The sequence below is a fragment of the Opisthorchis viverrini genome, assembly GCF_000715545.1.
Source record: "Opisthorchis viverrini unplaced genomic scaffold opera_v5_56, whole genome shotgun sequence".
Taxonomy (NCBI): Eukaryota; Metazoa; Platyhelminthes; class Trematoda; order Opisthorchiida; family Opisthorchiidae; genus Opisthorchis; species Opisthorchis viverrini.
Window position 1 is genome coordinate 1344427 of NW_008751713.1, and position 20227 is coordinate 1364653.

General features: G+C 45.6%; 1 protein-coding gene across 1 annotated transcript; it reads right to left on the reverse strand.

The window, feature by feature from the left end:
• Positions 1-11356: 11356 nt before the first annotated feature.
• Positions 11357-17933, reverse strand: T265_03815 (hypothetical protein; the record flags this gene model as incomplete). Its single annotated transcript, XM_009168386.1, has 6 exons — positions 11357-11575; positions 12274-12398; positions 16771-17111; positions 17149-17455; positions 17583-17682; positions 17760-17933. The coding sequence occupies 6 exons, from the start codon at positions 17931-17933 to the stop codon at positions 11357-11359; spliced, it is 1266 nt and encodes a 421-aa protein (XP_009166650.1).
• Positions 17934-20227: the final 2294 nt, after the last annotated feature.

Below are 20227 nucleotides of genomic sequence, written 5' to 3' on the forward strand. Positions count from 1 at the left end.
TCGGAAATGACAGTCACTGCATGAACATGCTTAATCAGATTGAATATAAAGGTTACCCATCATTGATTGGGAACCATATGTTTAATAAAACCCCAGTAGTCAGTAAGTCACTCATGGACAGAGTATCAACGTTACTATCTATGAACACGAACGTCAGTTCGAACAAACATTTTCGACAACTCAGTATTCGGTTTCTGTGGACCTTAGTTCAGATGAGTAGAACCATTCAACTGTGACACCCTTTCGGTAGCTAACTGCCATGCCACCAGAAGGAAGCATGAGGGCTGAAATGCTGCCAGCTTTCCAAAGCCTGGACAAGAGCAGTCGAGTTTTCGAGGCTTGCTTTGAGCCACGAATATTCCGGTTAGTAAGTCCGCGCCTTAACCACTGAGTTAGCTCGAGCACAATGGTTAGGGCTTAGCAACTGCTCGGTACTTTATATGGAAGTACTGTGAAGTGCTTGATTAAGCAGGTTCCCTTGGGACGATTGAATCATCGCAGTACATAGTTTACCGGATTTTATGTTGGACACTCACTCAATACTGGCTGCTGTAATCATCGCTCTGATCATCCAAAGTCAGGACGTCATTTGGTTCGCGCCAAATCACTGGGTCAAGCAAGTAGGTTCAACTTTCTCAGGTTTTTCAAGTGCGGAAGAGGGCTTGTCTGTAGAGTCACCAACCTAGCAGTAAATATGAAACTGAGAAATTTTGACGCAGTATAATATGGAGGATTATATGGATGGAGAACAAAAAGAGAAGAAAATCAAGTCAACTGGGAAAACCTTGGAGCCGACTGAGGAGCCTTCGCTTCACAGAAGTCTGGAAGCGTCAGTCAATTCATTGTGCGGTAAAGCTTCGCTTCTGAATAAAGGTCCAATGAATAGTTGACGAGACTGAATGGGTATTATGAAAGACGAAATGAGATTTGATTCAGATGCCCTCGATTGTGAGATAGACCTTTAGTTATCTGATGATGACATGGGTGATCCATTAGTTCTTAGATTGAGCAGCTTCAGCCCATGCAATAGAGGTTCAATAGTTATCAACTAATCAACAAAGTCAACAACCTAGCCGACATATACTTCCATGGGCACCAAATTCTGCAAGCTAGACAGTGAACTCAGGAGATAGAGATGAGTGACAGCCCCGTTGCTAAGCCACATGGTCTTAGCCAGAAGCATACTGCAAACAAAATGCAGGGGAGATCTATGGCCGTCTTTTAGCAAAACCAAACAAATTTCTTGTGGAATAAAACTGACCAGCACAACGGGGTATCCGTTTACCTCCTACCACACACTAGTGTTTCCAGAATTATTTACTAGTTTCGATACTAGGGTTTAGGGGGGGAGTGGGCACTTTGCAAAAATTGTGTTGGGTTCGCTGCACAGATTTGACTACTTCGTTTATTCTTTTTAATTTTTCGATGGTCGTTTCAGTGGAAATGTAATTATGGATGAGAGGGCAGTACTGCTTGGAAGGTAGCGGTTATTACGAAGTAGCAGACCACTCATCCCGAAAAATTATGACGAGCATTTATCAGAACGCCATCCAAATATCCAACGCCTTTTCGAGCGGATTTTAGGAGCAGGTTTACGAAGAAGTAAAATAGGTAGCACTCGATTTTACTGATATGAACGCCATCATTGATCTGCATCAATTAGCTCAGTGAACAGCGACCGCAATGCTCCTAAAAGAGACGCAACAGTAAAATGACAATATGTGAATGCCAATTCCTCTAATTCGAATTAGTGAGTTGCGCCACTGGATGTGACAACCCCCGGCACACCGTCTTCCTCTAATCCGAGGACAGCCAGGCCTAGTTCATGAGTTTCCGCTTGCCTGTTTGTTGGTCAGTTGACTGTGTGAATGCACCTTTTTGGTATTCACACATATTAGTGACAGTTAACTTCACTTTGTGAGCATTCATCGCGTCAGTACAGTATAAGATGGGTGAATATCTAGTGTGTTTGAATGCATGTATCCGCTTGAATTTCTCCGTCATTAGGGTCCCAAGTAGAAATCAGGCTTGATTAAGTGTGTGGGGAAAGTTTGTTGGCCGAACGTACAAACACATTTCGTTGTTTATACCATAATACACGAAAAACTTCATTTCCCATGACGAAATCGCGTAAACTTTTATAATTACAGTCGAACAAAAACATCATCATCAAATACCGAAAGTTGTGATGATACACAAGGTATTAAGGTATGAAGCAGGGGGGCAAATACGGTGTGTAAAAATTACTGAGGGCTGAAACGATGAAGAGAAGTATGTTGGCTGCTTGGCCTACCGAGCACCTGATTACTGAACGGTAGTTACTAATTCCGCACTAAAAGGATAAGTATCGTCATTGTCCGCGAACGAATTTCGTTAGGTCGTGATTTATAGTATGTTCGATCCATATTGCGTTACACCTACCTTTGGCTGATCAAGTAGCACCATGTCAAGCTCTGCGCAAACGGCTGATGTGTGCAGCCGTCCAGTGAATCAACCACTGTTGACCACCAAATCTGTTTCGAATGCCAACGAACAACGTACACTTACTCGACAACGTGCAACGGCCATTTCTGATGCGATTTTGCAGGTGGGATGGGCATTTCGGTACACTTTCATACGAGAAACAGGATCGGAAATGAGTAAGGTGCAATGCGGTTACCATAGCATAATCCGGACACTGTAGCGCGACAGCTGGCTTTTCACTGGACACAAGAAAGCTGAAGGCGTTGGGGTTTTAAAAGCGGAATAACAGTGGATGCATTGGGTCCATTGAAAATTTCTTCAATTGTCTTAGAGCCAGTGTTCTGCACCTGATGGTTCTGTAGGGATCTAGATAGGTGCTGACACCAGAAACCAGTAAGCAATCGGAACTTCCACATTTCGCTCTTTCCGATTAATGTTATTACAATCTATGTCAAGCTATTTCGTAAAAATAGTGGAGAATATGCATCATGACTATTTCCAGATAGGTTTGCTAATTCGACTAAGAAATCAGCTAAACATCGATGAGGTTTCTGTAGAAGCTTTAACCGTTCTGTCAGACAGTGCACAAGTCTTCACCCCTGATGCCTTCAATGTTTTGTGGCACAGCTGAGCGGAATTCATTCTCATAAGTACTGATTCACATTATGTATTCTTGCATCGGGAATTATGACAGCCGAGAACGGAGTTGTGAACGTGACGAAGAGTTCAGAATGAGAATTCGCAGATCATTTTGACAGGATTAGCTTAACCTATAAAATACCAATATTCGAATGTAGTCTATGGTAAATACGAACGCAGTAACTCTTAGCAGAATGGAAAAACCTCGACCACATCGCAAAATGGATGCGATTCAACGGCGAGGTACTGTGGTGTGGATAAACATAAATCTGCAATTCAAACTACCCTAAACTAGAGGGTTAATTGAGAATAAACTGAAGCTGGCCTTCACGAAATGCTTCAATTGAATGTGCCGCAAGACACCAACAACATTCAATGAATCGAATTATTTTCCAACTGAATCTTTCCTTTATGATACTCTTCCGTTGAATTCCTGTTCACTTTCACCAGAACCAAAATGCATGAAAATAAATGCTCATCTTCACACATTCAGTTTGGGTTTCAAGTAGGAAATCCGGGAACTGAGCCTACCAGATTAGCCCAAAAAGTGAAACTGGTAGCAGACTGTCTGAAGTATCCACGGATCTCATGAAGAACCTCCGTTTATCCTTTGTCACAATGCCCATAAAGCTGTGTAATGTTCAAACGACAAGGAATTTGTGCCGACTTCGAGGAAAAACACTGACCTGACGTATGACAACATAAAGCACATTGAGTGTCTTTGGGAATAAAAACCTCTATCAATTAGTCTATTGTAGTACGTAGATTAAAAAGGGGACAAACACCTTTAGTTCATAGAAGTTGGAATAATTTAATTCAATGAGGGAAAATGCAGCGGGCAAAGCAAGCACTTCAAACTGTGTTAGGCATAATTATGACCCCGTAGAGAATCACGCGAACTCACGTAATTTATCGACCAAAGCACGCGACCTTCGCGCCAGCAAATAGAATTTCCGTGGTTTGGATATGTGAGGACAGAATCAGATTACGATTGGGAACTGTCCCGCTGGTTGAATCGATGCGCAGAAACGGCTGTGAATCGTGCATGCTACACTGCAATCATTAAACCGCCAAAATTTCTAATCCAATGATTCTCAACCGATAACCACCCCCCTTCCCCCTCCATTGATAACAGAGAATGGTTTGCTTTTATGAAATCTAGTCTAGCCTTTTCCTTCATTCCACAAACGGTTTTCCTCGTTTTACTATCCGAAGAATACACATTTGGACAACTAGATATTACGTTGCCATCGCTTTTCGTTATAGGCTTGTTCCCTCGCGCACAGTAATTCACCCAGTAGAACTTCCGTCACCCTTCGTATTTGAATCAGGTGTTTGGTCTCTGAGAAAAAACTGAGCTTCTGGATTATACCATCCAACGGCCTTCTCCGAGGCACTATCAAAGCGTAGGTGGCGAGGCACAAGCGATGTTTGCGTTCAAACGGAAGGTTTGTACAACTTCAGTCCACATTGTTGAGTCACTTCCTCAATCGCTTAACTGATCAGGTATCTAAAGTGGAAGACTTAAAAGATTATACCTCGAGCTTTGAGTCAGAACACAGAACGAATTTGCACTACAGAACCCCAACAATCTTGACAGACGCAGCTCTGTTCCAACAAAAGTTTCACAAATCCCCATTCTTGACGTGTAGCGGTTTAGTGTACTGCTCGGTAATATCGCCGGTAAGCCACCACTCAAAGGCTCCTATTTTAGAACTTCCGATTTCTTCTTGAGGAATATCTCGATTATCTCGAGAATTATCTGACGAATTAAGAAGGCAAGTGGGCGAAGAATCCCTTTTTATTCCTTCAAATGGCTCTTACAGGAAGGCAAAGATCAAAGGAAGCCTCTAGGTAGAGTATTCAGGCCATTATTCTGCTCTAGAAATGCCGCGCAGCTGATACGACAGCTGTATAAGGCGTGATTCTTCAAGATCAAGCCAGAACGAGATTTTGAACAAGGTGTCCACAAATGTAGTAGTAAACGAATTGCCGACATGCAAGCTGATAGCAGGGATGTACAGAACATTTCGGGACACAGTTTTGGCCTTTGCCAGTTGATCGTAACCGCCTAGATGGTACAAATCATTCGATATTTAGTTTTATATGATAGCCTACAGCTGACCTGGTGCATTAGAGTGGAGGTCTTACCAATACTCTGTCGTGTCCAAAAGATCTGTTAGGCCTCAGCTGCTGACTGTACAAATAGCTGCTTTTGTCAGCCAATAAAGAGTATGCTCAGATACATTCTTCATCGTTCTTCGGATGTTCCGTTGGTTAGTTGGCATTGGCGAATCACACGACCAGTAATGTATAGGTCTTGAAAAGGTTGACATGTCCTCTAGTTTCCATTCGACTGAACCCTAATCAATTTATCTGTCTTAAGCACGTACTAGACAGAAACGCTCCTAGAGTTACACAGTAGCAGGACAAAATTAGGGAAGTCAAACAGTTACTTAGAGAAACTGACGTAGAATGTGTTATGCTGAACACCTGCTGTGAGTTCCGTCTAGTGAGCATACTTCGATAAAGCTCTACTGGCTATCTATAATGCACGTTCTGTCTGGCATTTATCATCAACGGCAGTAATACACTGGTAATAAACGCTGACGCACAACGGTTCGCTGAAATCACTCCCAATACGGATTCCATTCTGCGCTGGGAAGCCAGCTAGTATCTACCGGCTGGTTGGGAATCACCAACGGCAAACACTGCACAAATCTCTGCGACTTGAACTCGCGGCCTTCCGGGTAATAAGTGGGACACACACAAACCTTCGACGAGATGCTCCAAGTTGAAAGGCTGTTTTTTGGGAAGCTACTGTGGTGTGCTGGCGATCTGAATTAGGAGCAGGAGTCGGTTGTGGTTACCACCAGCACAACTAAGAAGCTTCCACATCAGCCTGGCATTAAAATGGTGGTTCAAACTCTCATACGAAAGACTGGAGAGGTGTAAGACACCAGCGAAGTAAGACCAAGCTGCGCAATTAATTCCCCACACAATTCGGATAAGTTAAAGACACTTTTGGCGTTTTTTACGAGTTGGCTCCTCCGGCGTCTGTCATGTAACAGCGGAACCAAACAAGCCTTCTTCGCTTGCTTCTTTATCTCCGCGTCTATCCACTTTATCATATAACCACTATGCCATAAAAGCGAATCTATCTAAACCAACCAGTCTGGTCGGTATCCGATGTCTTGTTATGATATCGCAAGGGATTATGCAACGAATCAGTCAGTTTCCGTCGCTGAGTATGGTTAGAAAAGGAAAATAGGATCTTGACCACAATTACCTTTTTGTACACAGCCTCAGAAATTAGTGCATAATACACATAAATTACAGGTTGTTCTTCAACAACTTGAAGCACCGTGACAGAGAAAGCACAAAGCGATCCCAATTGAAGACTTGGTCAACAAAACGGAGGAGTACGTAGTTCAACGCTAGACTGACATAAGTCGATTCTAAAAAGTTGATGTTAATATCAGTAACGACATGATACGTGGCCCAGTGAGTAAGCTAAACAAAGACGCTGAGACAGTCGGGCCCCAGGCCGGTGACGACTGCCTAAACTACTCGCTGCGTATTTGAAATAAATCCGTCCAAAAGTTATGAGCCGCACGGTTTAGTCTTCGGGGCTGAACACGATTTTTCTCCGTAACACATTTAATCAATAGAAAAGCACTGAGCTACAACACCTGCCTCTTTGAAGCAATCGGTTTTGACTGGTCCCTCCAGCGGTCGCTGTCAAGAAGTTTCACTGTAGTAGAGAACCAGAATCGCTAGCATTACCTCGAGATGTATTTGTATTAACTTATCACGATTTTTCAGTGATTCGATCAGTGAACATTGCTCGTAGGAAACGAGAATAATATGAATACATTCAAGATGAATCAAGTAGCTATCCACAAGCATTTGATGAAATACATCGCCTGTGAATATGACCTCATTCTTAACTGATGAACTATTGCAAACGTGAAAACGTGAAAACCATGGTGATCTCAGCCTGGTTCCCGTCGCATCTGAAGTGCTCTCTGGCATTATTTTGCGCAGGTTGATGGATTATCGGGAGAGACAGATTCGTGAGAATCAAGCTGGGTCTCGTCTTGGTCGAAGATGCGTCGATCATATCTTTACCTTGAGACAAATCCCTGTACAGCGCCAACGTCCCACGTTGGTCGTTTTTTGGATTTGAAAGCGTCGACCGTCAGCAACTTTGGCAGTGTCTGGCGATCAAAGGTGTCCTTTCCAAATTTCTCTCCCTTATGAGGACACCGTATCCGAACTTCTGTGAGCGCGTACGAGTATACGGGAAGCTCTCGTCATAGTTCACTAAGTCCGGTGGTGTAAAACAAGGCTGTCTTCGTTCCACTTTTTTCTTTGACTTCCTTATTGATATGCTGCATGAAATTCCCCTGGCTGCCTCAAACCTCGGGAGTCTAAATGTTCCCAGGACGTCCCCTCAAAGACATTGAATATACAGACGATATTGCTCCCCTTGGTTCAGATCCTTTCCAAATGCAAATGATTTTAAATAACCCAAATAACTCTGCCGCACGGTTTGCTATGCGCTTCACACCTGGAAAATGTGAAGCGCTGCTACGAGACTGTATGGGATCAAACCCACACCTCATGCTTGCAGCTGGAACCAATGTGCCTATGGCACACGGTTTACAGCTCATAAGCTGAATAGATCGACTGACTAACACCCTATAATTCCTTGTAAGCAGCGAGGACCCTATCGAACCGAAACAATGCACAAACTGCGTCTACCAAATTCACTGTACAGAATGTCCAGGTAAATAGTTAGTCCAGATAGGCAGGCGAATCGCGAAGAAAACGAAATGCGCGTCTTCCAGAACGGAATCCAATCAAGTTCAGAAAACTTGAACACGATCCAGTCATTGCACCTCAATTACGCCATCAGATAAACTTCGACCCAGTCAGGATTTAAGCCACATTTGGAACGTCTATGCATTGGAGACTAGAGATCAACACAACCGAACCGCGCCAACAATAGTGATGGAACCAGCATCCCATCTATCTGGTTTGGATATATTGCACAGCTTAGTAGCCATGGGTTAAGCAAGTCTCATTAGCCACGCATCATGGACAGAAAGCATACACAGAATAACGCACACAAGCACACAGAGCTAACACACCCACACACACTAGTCGCATCTGACTGCCGACTTATCACAGGAACACATAGCAGCAGACTCAGATGACACCGCACTTGACTCATATTTAATTGAATGCAGAAATCCTTGAAAAAGGTTCCCCACAGTGACCGAAACCTCGAATTACAACAGCTCATTTCACCATGTTGTTTTGACTTTAAATCACTTGGCATTCAATCTGATTGAGGAGACCCGACCCAAGTTTGATCCGAAACCCGTATTTATGTAGTTCATATTTCCATCTTTTCCACATGTCATATTCCTAAAAGCCGCATGCGGAGATGAGAGCGACTCAGTATCCGTACCATCGCGATATCGCCGTCGACGGCAACACCCCAGTAAGACATACTGGTGCCCGACTGACAAACAGCCATGAGGGAGGACCCAGTGAATAATTGAGAGCGGCTATACTAAAACGCCCCTGGTCACTAAAAAACAAGAATAGTATACCTACATTTCTGAACGGCATTGACACAGATGTCGGATTGAGACAACAGACGTAACTGACTCGGCGTCTTTACGAACCTAACTCAACACAAGCCCTAAGCAGAACGCCAGACGAACTTCAGCTAAGTGGTAGAGTGTGCCCCACTTCGATCGGCCACGTGAATATCCTGTAAGATACCAAGCTATGTACAGGAAACACCCCGTGGGCGACCGCCAGAAAGACTAGAGGAGTCCACAGCACTCAATTGGAACGTGGCTGCTGTCAGTTTGCGTTACCTACGACGTGTTCTCCTTCGAACCCCTCGTCAACAACAATCTAGAAGGGATTTGTTTGGGAATAACTTTTAGTGAACATGAGTGCCTGATAACTAAATTGACCGCAGAGCAACAGTTGAACCTTGTGGAGGGGATTCTGGTGACGATCAGCGAGAGAAAAGCTGCAGAGACGAGTGATACTCCCAGACTGTCAAGGATGAGGAAGATGGTTTGTTTAAAGTATCCACTTTCAACGCTCGGTTTGAAAGTCACGCGATAATAGACTGCAGGGTTTGTTCCAGGAACCTGACCATCGACCCGCACGGCCGCGGAGGACTGGTCTACCTCAAAGACTATGAAGTAAAGCACACATACCTCATCTTTGATGCTACTGTGCACAACAGATGCGCTTGGAATCGCGTTGGGCTATTCAAATGTTCTAGTCGCATTTCGATCAATTGAGTAGTGTACCTACGGTCACGGCTAATCATTAGGGTGATTGGAATATGCGATTGGTCTGTTCTTTCCCGCCCAACCTCGGGGGAAGACAGCGTGGGTGCTTCCATGAATAGGGACATGCTGGTCACCTGAAGGAAACACTTTACTACCTTCATACTCCTATCCTAGGCAGCACGACCCCAGCCCTAAGCGGCCCCATAACACCGTTGCTCATAACAAAGGGCTACTATTCCGTATCGGACTGCATCCCTTTGTTTTTTTGGCATAATTAAACCCAATGGAGTAGAGTTTCAACCAATGCTGCCTGGAACACCAAAGGTTTTAGCCCACGATTGTACGGCAGTTGGGCACTGGTTTTTTGTCGTCAATGATTATGTTGGCACTCTCCTTGAGTTGATGGGCTGATAACAAATTGTAGGTTACGTCGGTAAGAATACACTCGTGAGAAGGCCATCTCCCTCGCAAATATCCTTTTTTCAGTTTTGTACTGTGTGGAAATGACCGAGAGACCAAGCTATGGCCTGGCAACGATGTATGAAAGCGTGGCCACTGAACTGGATTGACAGCTGCCAATTCTCTGGATAGGGAACAAGAGACTGGACCCTGTACCTCTTGTTATGCTATGGAGACACTGGTGACCAAAAGCATAAATCCTTCAGGTCAGACTTTGCAAGCATAAAGTAAGACCCCTCTTGCAGTTGCACTTAGCTCCGGTGAGATTTATTTCCAACACCACTATGAGTTGGCGAATGTTCCTACTGCGTTGGCCTCGTCTGCTGCCGTACACTTACAGCCTATGTCACTGTCAAGATATGTACATTTATCCCGAAATTTCGAAGGGTATAGGAACACTAGAGATCTTCATTTTACGTAGGACAATCTATTCGGACAAACAGCCAAATAAGGAGGAAATGTCGTCCGCGTAATCCAAGTAGACTTTCTCCAACCTCGATTCTAATACTTATATTCACTCCCCTGCAGCATATGTTCAATGATGAAAAAAGCAAAAATAGAAATCAGAACCTTGGCAAACCACCTGGTTGTGGTAAAACCTTTAGAAAACTCAAAGTAGATCTTCAAGCGGCCTGAAGCGTAGAGAGGAGCGCGAAGAATCTTTACAGACTTCAATGTCAATACGTCTAGCCCAGTTTATGCAAATTCATCATCATCATCATCACCATCATCATCATCATCATCATCATCATCATCATCAGAAACGAAGAATAGGCTTCCTCAATGTTGAGTAATCGTGATTGTCCGCAGACGATATGCGTGACGATGCACAAACACAAACAAATACGATCATGGAAGACTCACTCCCAGCCTCTAATGCCTATGGGGTCAAAGTGCTACCTGGGCCTCCGCTCACAGATATCGAGTACGAAGACGACATAGCTCTTCTGGGATCTGATCGCGTGGTAATGCAAACAATACTAAATAATCTGAATAATTCTGCCTCGCGGTTTGGCATGTGCTTCACACCTGCAAAGTGTAAATTGCTACTGCAAGACTGGGTGGGCTCGAACCCTAGCCTCACGCTTGCGGATGAACCGATTGAGGTAGTAGACAGATTTGTTTGCCTGGGCAGCTGTAACAGTCCCGGTGGTCTCGTGAAGATGATATTTCCATCCGTATTGGGAAGGCCAGAGCAGGTTTTGCGAACCTGCGTCACCTGTGGCGTAGGCGTGACATCGGCTTCTCTGTCAAGGGTCGAGTTTACAGTGCTGCGGTGCGCTCCATATTACTATATGGATCAGAAACCTGGCCGCTGGGCGCCGAGGACGTCAAAAGACTTCCAGTGTTTGACCATCGATGTCTTCGGAGCGTTGCCCGAATCTGGTGGGAACACCAGATCAGCAATGCTGAAGTACGTCGAACGGTATTCGGGAGAAATAACTCACCCTCGATAGATGAACTGGTCACACTGCATAGGTTGCTCTGGCTTGGCCAAGTGCTGTGTATGCCAGTCGACCGATTTCCTCAGACTCTTCGCACAACCACGTGAAGGGTGAAAGAGAGCCAGAGGCGGTCAAACAATGACTTGGCAGCGAAGCACGAGAGTCATTACCAGCAAACTCAGCTGCGCTAGTCACTGCCGTCTTCCTGGATGGGGACCCCGAGACGGGCCACATCAATGGCTAGACATTGTCAGATATGGCCCAGTCGCGCCCTCAATGGCGCTCGTGCATCCAGGTTATTGCCTTCAATGCATAGCTCCTTTTCCGACCACTCCCCACACTTGACAGCCCACTGACAGTGCTGGATTTATGAACCGATTTATCAGTTCCCGCCTGCAATGCGCAGCTACCCACCCTTCCCCCCAAATCATCGGTGAACGAAACTGTGGCAGCTACAACCACTGTACGACGAGTACGCGGTTATTACAGCTGGTATGATGATGCACAAATACCTGAGATAAAGTAAGGATGTGGTCAGTGTACCTGGTCTGTCCAACTATTCTTTACTGCCCTCGAACTGTTGTCTTATATGCTGAAGTTACGCATTGCAATATTGTAGAAGAAACTAGCCTTTCTAAGGTCTTTGCATACAAGTACGAGGACTGATACACACTGAACGATGCTCACGGACACCCGCTGCCATTCAGTCGAATCCCCGAACTTTACTAACAATACCCCAATTCTCATAGTGATCATTGTCAATGGTAAGAAAAAGGTAGAACAATGCACCGTGTATATACTGCATAACAATGTTTATTTACTAGAACCTTGGAAAAGTCCTGAGCGTGGACCGAATTTTGACACTCCATCAGGCACTAGAACTGTTGAGCTGTGACACCCTTTCGGTGCCTAGCTGCCACGCTACCCAAGGGAAGCACGAGGACTGGGATACTGCCAGGTTGCCCAAGCCTAGACAGGGGAGGTCGAGAGGCAGAGTTCAGGTTCGAACCACGGACCTTCCCACCAGTAAATTCGAGCTCTAACCACTTGAGCCATCTCGACCCTAGAACACGTGTAAACGAACCACGATCTGTGTATTCCTGGATTCCCAAAACGCTTCGACCCCACTGAGCGGTCTGTTGTCCTCGCTGATGAAGGGATACCCCGAAAATTTTCGGCATAATTTGTTTGTATTCTTAAACTTACGATCGTATGAGACACTGGACATTCCCGAAGGTTCTAGCATAATAACTGGCATCCGACAAGTGTGTCAAGCATTCCCATTCCTATTCAACTTGATCCTCGAAGAAATGGTGAGACTAAGGCTAGGCCTTCAAAACCTAGGTATTCAAATACCTATTGACGAAAACACTATCGAGATGGCTCAGTGGTTAAAGCGAAGTTGCTAACCTAAAGGTCTGTCGTTCGAACCCAAACTCTGAATCTCAACTGCTCCTGCCTAGGCTTGACAGTGATAAAACAAATTAGTATCAAGCCTAGACAGGAGCAATCAAGATGCACAAATGAGGTCAGAGATGTTTCTGTCTAGGCTCGGGCAATCTGTCAGTATCTCAGCCATCGTGCTTCCTTCAGGTGGCATGGCGGCTAGATAGCTGAATGACCATTATCACCTAAGGGGAAAATCCACGTTTTTTGGATGAAGTGACAATCAGACACTAGAACTTACCGTGGTGAGATGGCTTGTGCATCTCTGTGACCCATTGAACTGCGCTCGGAAAAGTATATCACGTTGCAGTAGATGGTTGTTTTGTTGTAGATTTGTGAGATGTGGCCTCTGCAAGAAGCGGAACTAGTGATTCTTAACATCTTCGAAGACCGTTGTCTAGGAACCATACCTCTTGCAGGCTAACAGCAGAGTCCGCAAACAGCCATTTGGAGGACAAAAGGTCGGTTGTGAGGGTCTGCAGGTGTAACTAACTCGTAGTAACTGTAGTAGCCCAGCAGAAAGTCCCTTTATCCCCACGTGCGTGCGGTGGGGATCTACGGAAGTGTGACTCTGCTGTATGCAGCGAATAAGCCTGTATGTCACCGCACCACTGTGTTGGCACTGATGCTTCACTGCCGTATAGTTGTAAGAGGGCTGGGATGCTGCCAGGGCGCCCACACATAGACAGGAGGACGATTAGGGTCCTCAACCAAAGTCTTTGGCTCAAAAGCCTAACCGCAAGGCAGCGGTGTTCGGCTGGAAATGCAAGTACATCACCATTTTCTACGGAACACGTCGCCATATATGTTCAAACCCTGGAGCTGTAACAACCTTTCGGTGCCTAGCTGCCATGGCCAATAAGTTCGTGCCTTAATTTCTGAATTATCTCAAGCCATATAGCTCACATAGCCACACGTCGGTCATGCCTGTCTTGCCCCGAGATTTCAATGCAGGGAAACCAGTTATCAACGTGACTGAGCTGAGTGGTGATAGCTCTCATACCTTGTCGCCAAATCATGGACTGACTGTCCCTGGGTAGCCCCATCCAACACATGGTTGGGAAGAGAGGGCTATGCAGGCAATCAATTCTCTGGCATATGAAGTACATCGCGAAGTACATAGTACAACATGAGGTTTGTGTTGATTCCATCCAGGTTCGCGTTTCACACAGTCAAGATACAAAGTGCATACCGAATCGCGCAGCAAAATGATTATGGTTATTTAAAACAGCCTGCACTTCTAAGGGGTTTGACCTAAGAAAAGTGATATCGTCAGCGTGCTCAATCTCTGTCAGTGAATGTTCGGAAGCTATTTTGATCCCCGAGGCATGTAACGACTCAAGTAGCGCATCGATTACAAAGTTAAGGAGGAAGGATGACAAAACACTCTTCCCTGACTGTATATGAATTTTGGGGCTTGTCGTAGACAATTACGCGTTCACATGAAGCATAGACCCTCGAAAGAGTGACTTAGGAAAAAACGTCTTTTATCGCGACTACCATAGCTTATGGCGACCAACAGAGTCAAAGGCAACTCTGACATCAGGAACGACCAATACTGGTCATTGTCGGAGGTGGCACAGTTTCCGTGCCTGTGGGAAACGAAGATATATCAGTAAAACATCAGTCAAGGAGAAACTCAGCTTGATTCTAGCGAATCTACTCTCCTGATGGTGGATCAACCTGAGCAGGACAACACTAAGGAACAACGTGGAAGCTATGGCCACTTAACTGATACCCCGGGTTGAAACTGTTAGGGTGCCCAGACTAAGGGGGATGATGACAGTTCCCAACCAGCCCTCAATTCAAAAGCCTGAAAACGAGGCAGCGGTCGTCGGTGTATATCTCTCAGAGTAACTTACAAGGAATAAATTACATTTGTTCCAGGCTCGCACTGGAGGGAACGCTGATCAAACCGGTAGGACAGCCTGCGGAAACCGCATAAGCATTCCCTAGGGCGACTCTAAGGCATACAAACCAAGAACTCCCACTCTTTTAGCAAACCAGTGTAGTCAGTGGGCCACGGTGGTCAACTTTCAGATAAAACAAATTCTGAAAACGTATTAGCCTACCGTAAATTTACGCGTGACCATGGACACAAACTGAGAGTGTCAAGTCACTGGAGGGCTAGGCCTCTGACGTTCATAGATCTAGTTCCCATGTGGCTCCAGACTGTTGCTCGATCAACAGTTGGAACAGTTGTAATCCGACTGCCTGGCGCTTCACTGAGTGCATTTACTTTAGCTCTGCCCACCCACTCCTTACCACCAAAACCGTGTCCATCTAACCTTATTTAATCAGATTGGGTGCAGCCATGATTGGTTGGCGACAAACAGCAACCACATTCAGGTGCCTAGGAATGTACCTATCGTGGTGAGAATAGGAAATGCTTCCTTATCATGACTACCTTCAATGTCTGAAAGCAAACCAATGCTAGCTAGGCAAGAATACACCGAGGAAACTATGACCCACAATCTCACTTGGCTTTGATGTGGAGCTGATGTATGCAGCAAACAAACGGCCAGACGTTTCGATCGTTTCGAAGAAAGTACTGGTTCATACTTCATAAACATAAGGTGATGCAGATTAGCGGGAAAAGGGTTGCTACGCATGCAATAGATCATTGACATAGTGCAGTCAGCTAAATTACATTTCACCTGAGGTAGTCTATGGACTGACAAGGAAAGAATGCCAGCCGACCAGTTTTCTAAAATGACGCAATTACTGCCAACATTGCAGCTGGTCCCCTGGGTCTCAAGGGCAAACTGGCCGCCGGAACATACTGTAAACCGCTGGCATTTTCTGAACACGCTAAATGGAGACAGATCTTTAAAAATTTTCCACTCCGCTTTCTTGGAGAACACGGTTTATGAAGAAATTAAGGGGTGGAAAGATGTCTTCCCGGTAGTCGTAAATCTTCGATACTTCAAATATTCTTATCCAGGTCAGTGCGAACTAGGCATACTGCAACATTCGTGATTCCCAACATGATAAGTGGGGACATCAAAGCTGAAGAACTATTAAATACACACGTGTTCAGAATGGTCTCAATGAATGCAATCTCAAACTAGTTAGGGATCCAAGGGTATCGCATATGAAAGTGAACCAACTAGAATCGCGACCGATTGTAACTAGCAGCGTTTAGACGACAGAGTATTACGTATACAGCAGTTCGCATTGACAAGTTTGCTGTTAGGAAACTCAACCGTATGCATAGATTTTAATAGCTCCAATTAGTTACCTCAGGACTGAGTTTGGACAAAATTTGAGGTGCCTGCGGAAAAGAGAACAAGTTGATATGCAAAAGACGAAATCCTCGAACGAACGAACTCATGTGTTCAATTATGCGAAAAGGAAATAATATGAGAAATACCGAGTCTGGAAACATCAGCTGCTAATCGCGCTGACTCTAGTTGGTTATAAACAGGTAGATAACACGTTGTTCCCAACGGTACTTATTTGGTGAAGTTAAGTACAAACGGGGCCAAAGAAAAAAACGCTTATACCACACTTCTCATTTGCATCAATGAAAAGTCCGAAATGTGACCAGATCGGGATGTGAACCAAGGCGGTATGGGCGTGTAACTTCAAGCCACACAAGTTAGTAAGTTTGACCGAATTTAAGACGACATTAAATCTCTGTAAAATAATTTAAAGATGAAATAAAACTACGCGTTTGATTGAAGGAACGCGCCAAAAAGATAGTCGAAGGAAGTAATAGCAACACAGTGGGCGATGGATGATAGACAGCAAAAGCTACCTGGAAACAGCAAAGTTCAGTAAAATGGTGACGGTACTCATGGCAGGGTTTCTTGAACAGTATGAAAATTGCAGGATGGATTGCGTGGCGAGTGTACACGGCTTTCAGAATATGGGTTGAATAATCCCTAGCCTTGGGTGTGCTGGCGCTGGTGGGACTACGCCTTCTCCTCCGGCGATTTCTTTGGTTCTTCTGAGACAAAAGTAAGCAGTTAAAAACCGTAACTTACCCTCCCCTTCTGCATCAGACGTCCATAATGTGAGGTTGTCACGCAGCAGCTGCATGATCAAGGTGGAATCTTTATAACTCTCTTCAGAGAGTTGATCCAGCTCCACGATGGCATCGTCGAATGCGGCTTTCGCCAGCTGACATGCTCGCTGAGGAGCATTCATTATTTCGTAGAAGAAAACCGAGTAATTGAGAGCAAGACCAAGCCTGATGGGGTGGGTCGGAGGTAACTCAGCAGCTATATTCGTTGCCTCCTGGTATGCTTCGTTACTCTTTGCAGCAACCGCAGTTCTCTGATCGCCAACAGCAAATTCTGCCATATAACGATAATAGTCACCTTTCCTGTAATAGGATAGTCGAGTAGGGGTTATTAACTTACATCTTTAGGTAGAAAACCCGGGAATCCGCCCCAGTAGTAGACTTGATCAAATATTTGTCCAGGAGATCCAGTATTTCGGTAGACACTTTATTGATTTCCGATTCCAACTGCTCGCGATATTTTTTCAACGGCCCAACACCCTTTGTATTCCCCCGGACTTGTACGGATCCCTCCAACCCTCCAAAGACACGCCAGGAAGTTCGACGTGCGCCGATTACATTTTTATAGGCCACGGAAAGCAAGTTTCTTTCCTCGACGCTTAGTTCCTTATCCTGTTCGACAACCTTTTTCATGAGGTCAACCATCTCTGTTGGACAAATAACAAACTACGCTTAGCAAGGGCCCGTTGAACGAGCAGAAAGTTGACAATTTAGTCGTAATATTTTTAACACGAGATCAGGTACGGACACAAAATAAGTCTTCGATAAACTTACCATCATAACGCTCAACTTGCTCGGCAAGTTTTGCGCAGTACACGAGAGTCTCACGTTCAGTCATGCTTCCTGTGGTATTGACTATCGTCGCCGAAGAAAACTGTGACCTAGAACCTTGAATTTCACGCAGTCAAACAATTCAAGGTTAGGTTAGGTTAGGGGGCAACACGGATTCACGTATTCACGGGTTGGTACATAGGATCGAGGATTTGCCCAAGTTTTCGGGGTCGGGCTTGTTTTTTCATTAAGCAGCTGTCGTTCACCTGAGAGGTATAAGTGAAAAAAGGGTGTAGCACTGCTCTTTATGTTCTCAGCGCGTGGCAGTATGCTTTCCAGCACGAGGATTCGCATAAATAAATGTCTAGTAGTGCTTTGAACTGCGTTCCAGAAGAAGCGTGGGCCGTCGGAGAAAGATCATTCCACGAAGCTACTACCCAAAATTAGAAAAAGTTTCACCTTATTTCACCTTATGAATATGTGCGCTCTGAGCTTGAAAATCTTATCACTATGTCCCCGCCGTGTGTCTGCTGGGTCACTGGTGAAAAATCTGTTTGCCAAGCCTTGTTCAAACAAGGCACAAGTAAGAATTAGGTTCCCTCGGAGGTGACCGTACTCCATGGGAATGAGATCAAGCATCGCGAGACGCGTTTCGTAGTCCACGGATTTGAGGCCGGCAACCCCGAACTAAAGCTGCCACTTTGACGTGGTGGTCGGGCTTCAGTGCTGCAATGATCCCGCGGGTTGGAGCCAAAGGGGAGCAGCCGAACCAAGAGGAGCGACACCCTGCACTACGAGTAATCGTGGTACGAAGCGGTCCTGGGGTAAAGTCGTACTGTCCTCTGCGACAGGAGTGTGAAGGCAGTAAGGTGTTTCCCCCAGGCGGCCACCATATCCATATTTATGGAAGCAGCAATGCTGCCTCCCCCCGAGGAAGGACGGGTTAGAAAAGTTCCAGCCCAAAAATCGCACACTCCGATCGCTCAACAGTTGACCGTGACCGCCGGTGCATTACCAAATTCGGGCGAAATACTTTTAAAGCCAAGGAGCAAGGCAGCTGCTGTGCGCAGCCGCATCAGGAATGAGACAGTAATGTCTTATTCCCTGCGCCCTCGGGTTAGGCCAACCCCCTGCAGCCAAGCAGGTCAGATTATTGAGTCGTCGGCTTCAGGCAGGGTCCCCGAAGAAAAACTTTCATTCACCCACTGCCTTGTGGGTCATACCTTTGAGTCGGCCTCAACCAAAACTCATTCCTCGGCCTGGGCAACTGGGACGTATCATTTGCCCGAGCAGTTCAGCGTCCACCGATGTCCCTCCTTAACCCCTTCACAACGCACAAGTAAACATCGCTGGGCCATTTGATTGTCAGTCATCTAAGCGAAAGGCCTTAGGCTCCGCGCTGCCTACAAACATTGAACAAAATAATAGCTTTCTAAATCCACGAGATAATTTCTATGTAAGAGCTTTTAACGTTCATACTCTATGTCAAGTTGGTAAACAGGCACTGCTTGCAGGAACCTTGTGCGCCATTAAAATAGACGTAAAATAGTATGTATACTTTCTATCGAGAGCTATCCGGGATCATTTGTCAGGCAAAAGGCACTGACGCTCTGATCCTCGCAGGCGATTTCAATGCTCATGTAGGTCGTCTGAGCTCCTCGGGATCACATTTGGTTGGTCGATTCGGAGTCGATCCTCGCCGCACGGAAAACGGAGATCGACTCCTGAGATCGACGAACTGTTTCTGGCAAGTACGAACTTTCAAAATAAACGTTCGCAGTGCGTTACCTGGCGGTCGCCATTTACAAACCTACCGTGGACCCAGTTGGACCACGTGGCCATCTGCCACAGGTGGAGCCGTTCCATCCGGGGCACACCACTTGATTCCGATCTTGCCATGGTACGCGCACGCCTGACAGTTCGTTTCCCTTCAGGCCCTTGCAAATCGGCAAGATGCATGCCAATCCACCAGCCATGAAGAACTGCCATAGCTCAACAGTATCGATCTGAGCTAGCCCAACAACACTCCACTGTAAACCAATACTATGGTGGCAGTGAGCATGTGGATGAAAGGTGGCAAAACGTGAAAGGAGCTATGTTAGTTGCGTTCGGTGCTATCTATCCGACTTTTCTTATTCGACCACAAGACCACTGCATGTCATCAAGATCACTATCAATAATTGGTGCCAGGGGAGCTATACCAGCAGGCAACGAGTTTGACGGCGCATGCAAATCCCTCAAACGCCAGTTAGTGAAGAGTCTAAGGAAAGACCGAGAGCTCTAGTGGATATAGAAAACTCGGGAGATGGCGAAGGCGTTTGCTACGGGAAACAGCCGCGCCCTATATCAACTGGTACGATCGACTTACCCTAGGAAATCAGCGGTCAGCGAAACGATGAATGAAGATAATGGCTCATTAATTCACTCGCAAAAACGTTGACTGGAGAAATGGGCCGAACACTTCGGAGAGCAGTTCAGCTGTCTTCATCCCACACAGCCAGTGGAGGTAATGCATACTAGCGAATTGAATGTAAACCATCATCGCCAGTCAGAAGATGAAATAAGGTACGAAATATCGTGAGGAGGCACCAGGACCAGACGGTCTGTATCCAGCTCTCTTCAAAGAAGGCGAAAATCCCCGATGACTC